The sequence below is a fragment of the Xenopus laevis genome, chromosome 2L (assembly GCF_017654675.1).
Source record: "Xenopus laevis strain J_2021 chromosome 2L, Xenopus_laevis_v10.1, whole genome shotgun sequence".
Lineage (NCBI taxonomy): Eukaryota > Metazoa > Chordata > Amphibia > Anura > Pipidae > Xenopus > Xenopus laevis.
In genome coordinates, this window is record NC_054373.1 from 156,122,577 (window position 1) to 156,129,482 (window position 6,906).

At 38.6% G+C, this 6,906-nt stretch overlaps 1 protein-coding gene across 1 annotated transcript; it reads left to right on the forward strand.

The window, feature by feature from the left end:
- The first annotated feature begins 1,105 nt into the window (after positions 1–1,105).
- krt78.7.L (keratin 78, gene 7 L homeolog) lies at positions 1,106–6,232 on the forward strand. Its single transcript, NM_001135064.1, is given in 9 exon segments — positions 1,106–1,786; positions 2,003–2,223; positions 2,393–2,453; positions 2,966–3,061; positions 3,682–3,846; positions 4,386–4,511; positions 4,599–4,819; positions 5,440–5,474; positions 5,558–6,232. Coding segments are annotated over 9 exon segments (1,893 nt in total). The 5' UTR covers positions 1,106–1,177; the 3' UTR covers positions 5,917–6,232.
- Positions 6,233–6,906: the final 674 nt, after the last annotated feature.

Sequence of the window (6,906 nt, forward strand, 5' to 3'; positions counted from 1 at the left end):
CAGAATCCAAAGGCAATAATCTTTGTTCCTGATGTCGTGGGCTTGTGCAAAACCAGAGACTATGTTGCAATACTTGAATTAATACAATGCTTGTTAGGTTACATTTTATAGATCCTCTGTTTTTTGTCACCCAGGTCGGCATTCTTTTATTTTTCAGTAAATTCTTAAAAATTTTCAATAAATTAGTGTTAAATCAGACTTCAAAGAGGACTATAATTTTATAATCAACTATGGAGAGCAGCGTGAGACACAGACAGTGATATCCTGAGACAATTGGTCTTAGTTTCTGTGTGTCTGTAAGATTTTAGCTATTTGCCTTTTCATTTTGTCTCTTTCCAACTTAAAATGTTATTGGTTATTAGGATCACAGGCCTTATATCATGTAATTCTAAGATTAGATACTTTCTTATAATTATTATCACTCATCACATGCTGCTATTCTAACTACTTTCTAATTACTAAGGAAAACTGAGTAAGACCAGTTGCAAGTTATCTTAAAATATAATTGCCTGTATCGTACCACAGGTTAATTTAAAGGACATTTTCCTCTTTGGTTTGTGTTGAAGTGGAAATGCAACCTACAGTTGAAAGTCAAAGCTTCACTACCATGGATTCTTGGATAATACAAATACAAGAATATGCCATTCCCCAGGAACATACTCCTTTCAGGAGTCACTATAAATAACCCATTGCAGTGTTTTAATCCCTAGATCATCCTCTGCATATACAAATAGATTTTCCCAAAAGCTGGAATTATTTTCTGCACCAGCTATTGCAAACGCTTAAAAAATCAATAATTCCAGGTGACTCTTTCAGCCTAGATGTTTTATTAAATAACTAGCATGTCTATTCACCTGTTATTTTAGTCATTACCTGCACCTGTAAAACAAACCCTGCATAAGTTAATGTCTCGGGATCGAGGACTGCAAGCAAAGCAATATTCTTCCATAGGTGTGATCAATGTAATAGACTGAGTGGATGGGTGCCTGCCAACTATGCCAAACCCACTATTGCTGTAAACTGGTCCTCTGACACCCATGCAACCAAGCCCTTAACTTCAAGCAGATAAAAGGGAGACACATCTCTCTCTTAGTGCAAAGGGGCAAAATCTCCTTCGTCTTATCTGTCCCTTCAAATTTCTGATCTTCTCTGTTAACTGCTTTAATCCAAAGCCACTATGTCTTTCTCCCAAGTCTCCATCAAGAAGCGGCACACTGTTAGCAGTGTTGGTGGTGGTGGTGGTGGAATGGGGGGTTTTAGTGCATGCTCGCTTGGAGGAACTGGAGGAGGATCTCGGGCTGGAGGTGGCTTTGGGTCACGCAGTCTTTATAACCTTGGTGGAAAATATAAAACTTCCATAAGTGCAGTCAGTACTCGGGCAGGAGGACTTGGTAGTGCTGCTGGTGGAGGATATGGTGGTGGCTTTGGAGGTGGACAGGGTGGTGGCTTTGGAGTAGGACAAGGTGGTGGTTTTGGAGGTGGACAAGGTGGCGGGTTTGGTGGTGGGTTTGGTGGCGGTTTTGGTGGTGCAGGGGGCATGGGTGGCAGGGGTGGTGGAGGCATGGGAGGCATGGGTGGAATGGGTGGAATGGGAGGCCCAGGATTTGATGGAGGGGATATGGGATTCCCAGTTTGCCCACCTGGTGGAATCCAGCAGGTTACTATCAATTCACAACTTCTGCTACCACTTGATCTGGCTATAGATCCAGCAATCCAGAAAGTAAAAGCAGAGGAAAGAGAACAAATTAAAACTCTCAACAACAAGTTTGCAACTTTCATTGACAAGGTAAGGCTGTTATTAATGTTAATATTCCAAAAGTCCAAATTTATAGTGTTTATAGCTTGATACCTTTAACTTATAATGTAAGCTGCCTTTTAGAAGGCATTTAGTTTATAAAGTACAAAAGTATAGTACCAAAGTCCTGAAAAGAACTAAGACATGTCTTGTTAACTTTTCTATCTTTCTAAATTTTCAGTGCTAAACTCTCTTCTTTGCTTGCAGGTCAGATTTCTGGAACAGCAAAATAAAGTCCTGGAAACAAAATGGAAACTGTTGCAGGAACAGGGCACTATGGGCACCACCAAAAGAGCCAACCTAGACCCCCTGTTTGAGAAATACATTGCCGACCTGAAGAAATATTTAGATAATTTAATAAGTGAAAAGAGTCGTTTGCAGCAAGAACTGAAGAATCTGCAACTTCTTGTAGAGGACTATAAGAAAAAGTATGTCTGCACAGGTTTTACTTTCTCAGGTGTACAGTTAGATTATTTTCAATCTGTTCACTGAGAACAGTTAACTGTGAAGTTAAAGCTCTGCTCATACGCGTAACCTGCATGTTCTTGTTGATTTGACAATAAAGACTGCTTTCACAACACTGTTCTCTTAAAACAGATATGAAGATGAAATTAACAAGCGTACAAAAGCAGAAAACGATTTTGTGGTACTTAAGAAGGTGAGTCTCATCATTGGGTTAATAACGTCAATATTAAGCTTCTATAATATGCTGTTATATATCATGTGAGAGGCACTGACAGGTATAGGGTGGTCTAGAAAGTTCCAAAATATAGGAATATCATTTCAATTTAAGCAAAAAGATATTACATTTTAAAATGATTTCCCTTTTCTCTGCAGTAATAATGAGAGTGACTAAGCTGCATATATCCATGCTGGAGGCAAAGTCATTCTATTGCTTTTTTTAATATTTACATTTTTAGAAGTCTCAAGGTATGGTGTTCCAAATTATTGAAAGATCCCTTACCCTGAAAACCCACGGCCCCACACATTCCAGGCAATAGGTCCCATTCCTCGGCTGCAAACAATTCCCAGCTAATAGTCAATGGAGACAGAGAGCAACAAGAACAATACATTTTATCATCCTCTGATCAGTGTTTGTCTCTCCCTCCTACTGAAAGCCAGTTTAGCAAATTCTCAAGATTAATAAAAGAACTATCGTTCCTTTTCCAGGATGTTGATGCTGCCTACATGGTGAAAACTGAACTTGAGGCCAAAGTGGATACACTGACAAGTGAAATCAACTTCTTAAGAACTCTTTATGCTGCAGTAAGAACCATCTATATGTATAAAACAGGAATGATATTGTTACAATCCCCTGTTGTTATATTCAGCATAGATACAATATCAGAGTTTTTCCAGATTATTCTGTAGTCTGTATCACTTCTATGCATGTTATCTTCAAGTTAAAGCAATAGTATTGTTTAGCCAAAGACAAATCACAACATACTGTCATAGGTAGGAGACACACACATAATAGGACCCTGTAGAGTAGCTATTGAACTTAGTAAAAGTTGTGGTAGGAGGCATAGTAGTTTAAGATGGAGGCATTAGGGCAAGATGGCAACAGGGCAATCAGTTGCTCAAGAGGGGACCCTACAGGTGATCTTGAAGCACAACTTTCCTGAGGTTCTGGGCAGGTGAATCCAGATGGATTTAACACAAGTAGATGGACTACAGGTTGATCCATCCAACTTTATATAAAGGTGCCCAAAGCTCTGATTTGCACCAGGCCCCATAACAACTAAACTCAGTGTGGGATGGATCACACGTAAAGTGCATTTTTGTCCTCCTAGTTCCGTGTTCCCCTACTTTGTGCAAAAACTTCAAAGGGAACCAACGTGGCCCCTTTTCTGTTTAATGTTTTTGTATGATTTTGTATTTTTCAGGAATTGTCTCAGGTACACGATCAAGTCACCGACACCTCAGTTGTTCTGACTATGGATAACAACCGTGACTTGAATCTGGATAGCATCATTAAAGAAGTTAAATGTCAGTATGAACAAATTGCACAAAGAAGCAAATTGGAAGCTGAAGCATTGTACGATCAAAAGGTGAGTATGTCTATACCCTACTGTAACTTCAATGAAAGAGAAATGAATGCAATATTCTGCAATAAAGTAAAGTTAGTTATTAAAGGTGACAATTCGCCATTTCAAAGCTACAGTTTTCAACTAAATTACCACAAATAATGGTCTAGATCAATTGTATGGTGTTATGGTGTTTTAATGACCTTACAGCCATTATGTGCGTAGTACCATTTGATATTATTAGTTTGTGAAGTAGAGCCCCTTAAATTTTGCTTTTTTTTCTCTGCTTGAATGGATAGCAGTTTTCTCTAGTATCGGCTGTAGCCACATCTGACTGTTGGATTTGACAGTCTTCAATTATATTCATTAGAATCTTTTTGTTCATTTTGTTTAGGTTGCAATTGCACAGCTTAGCCCAATAATAAATACAACAAAAGTTTAAAACTTCCAGCCTATGAAATCAAACATGTTAATCTATGGCTTGTTATCATAAGGAAATATAAAAAGAAGTCTGTTTGTGATACACGTTAGTGATGTTTTTCACTCATATATATTCACTGTAGTACAAGCAGCTGCAGCAAACAGTTGAAGGACATGGTGACAGCATAAAGAATTCCAAGACTGAAATATCAGATCTGAACCGTAAGATCCAGAGGCTGAAGGCTGAAATTGAAAATGTCAAGAAACAGGTAGGTCAGAGCTGTGCCAATAGTGACTCAGGTATAAAATCAGTTGCAGCTCCATACTCAGGACCCATGCCTTTCCTTAAATGATAGATTGCATCTCTGAATCAATCCATTGCTGGGGCTGAGGAACGTGGAAACCTTGCTCTCAAGGACGCAGAAAAGAAACTTAAGGATCTTGAAGATGCTGAAAGGAAACTTAAAGCAGACATGGCTCGTCAGCTTAAGGAATACCAAGAACTTATGTCTGCTAAGCTTGCTCTGGACCTTGAAATTAGCACTTACAGATACATGCTGGAAGGAGAAGAGGGCAGGTCAGTTAAATGGGGGACATAATTGCTTTTGCCATCAATCTATCAATCTATATTAAGGGGGACCATTTCGGTTATACAAAATCTGTAACATTCTTATAGGGATACTATGATCAAAATGTTTAGTGTATCTGAAATACTTTGCAATTATATGCAATGAATTATATCATTTTGATCATTGTTTTTGCTAATAATTAGAAGCTTGATTAATGCCAACTGTTTTGCTGCTACAATCTTAGTCTTTACTTCAAAATGCTTTTGTTTTATTTTTCCTCTAATGCAAATAGTTATAGATTGGCTGTCCACACGGCTGCCCATCACCTTCCATTATATGGCAAAACTTTTCCATAGTGCTCATAATTCCTTACAGGAAACCAGTAGGGGGGGCTTGCATTAAACCTGAAGGATATTGTCTGATGTCAGGGCTGAACCTGAAAGAGGTTGTAAGGGGTTTGCACATGCATTCCTCATAGTTAATCCAGAGAAATACAATAAAACTCTATTAGTACATTTATTTTGCCAGATTTAGTAGGACGTTTTAGGTTAAAGAGAGCAACCTGTGCAACATTAAGTTTTTTTTAAAAAATGAATGTGTCCTAATATTTATTTTTTTACTTCTGCAGAATGTCTGGACAGATTGTAAACAATGTCAGCATATGTAAGTAACTACAATGCGTTTATGTTATAATTATGTTTTGCCGATTTAAGTAGTAACTAATTAATTTCCTCCTTACATCTTAGCTGTTCTCAGTGGAGGCTCAAGTGTATACACTGCTCTTGGCGGTGCAGCAGGCGGAATGGGAGGTGGTGGCGGCGGCGGCATGGGATCTGGCCACGGTGGTGGATATGGCGGCATGGGAATTGGAGGCGGCATGGGATGCGGCATGGGAGACGGAATGGGAGGTGGCGGAATGGGAGGTGGCATGGGATCTGGCCATGGTGGTGGATATGGCCATGGAGGAGCTGCATGCTTCGGAGCTGGAGGAATGGGATATGAAGGTGGATCCATGCATGGAGGAGGAAGCTCATATGGCCATTCTGGAGGCAAAACCTCAGTGGCAATTGCATCAACAACATCCACAACCAAGAAAACCTATTAATTTACAGCGATAGCCACACCTTAAAGCCACAGATCACTACACTTTTGCCTAACTAACATTGAGTAGTTTGTAATGATTGTGTCATTTACATCTGTTCCTGTTTCAATTTCCATCATAAATATCCAAGAAAACAGGTTTCCAATCATGCAAGTCATGATTGCATCTAGTTCTGTAAATTTCCGCTTAACCTTTAGCTGAGAGGAAAGGGGAGCCTGGGTGTTTGTACATAGCTTCCTCTTAAATGCGTTGCTGCATTTTCCTAAAATGTTCTAGAACTTTTCTTTGCATCTTCAATAAACTGCATTTGGATCTCAAACTGTGTAGCAAAATTTATTTTATAGTGATAATATGATGGAAAAAAAACCCATGCATATAGGTTTAATGTTATCAATGTTAACAATGTTAACAAACTTCCCAAAATCAATTTTATGTGGAGTTGATGTTCAACACTTGATTCTTCTACCTTGAGGTGTGGCCTTAAGTTGAGAGATGTGAGATGTGGGAGTCTCTGTATGAGTAGGGACGCTCCAAGTTTTCCACCAAAATATAATAAAAAGGAAATTCATTTTACAGAAACCATTGGGCACCTCAGTATATTTTTGTACAGTTCTTTCTGCATCCATTCCTTGCCAGTTTCAGATGTCTTTGGAAGATGATCCCCCAAAATGGTGACAATGAATAGTTAAAAAAATAGAAAGAAATTGACACAAAAGTGACATGAAAATGTGAAAATCTTCAACTTGATGGAAGTATATGAGGCTACTGGTGAATGCCTACATGCCCTCTATTAAAAAAAAATATTTATGAGGAAAAATATGGGAGTTTGTTTACCTTAGGTGTAGCCGCAGACAGTGAAGGATCTGTTACTGCACACCCAGCACAGAGGATGGTAATATAAGAAAAAAACAATATACATCAGATATATTAATGCAGCTTCCACAAAAATACTGAAAGGAGGTAAAAAGAGTCCTGATTATATATTATATGAGT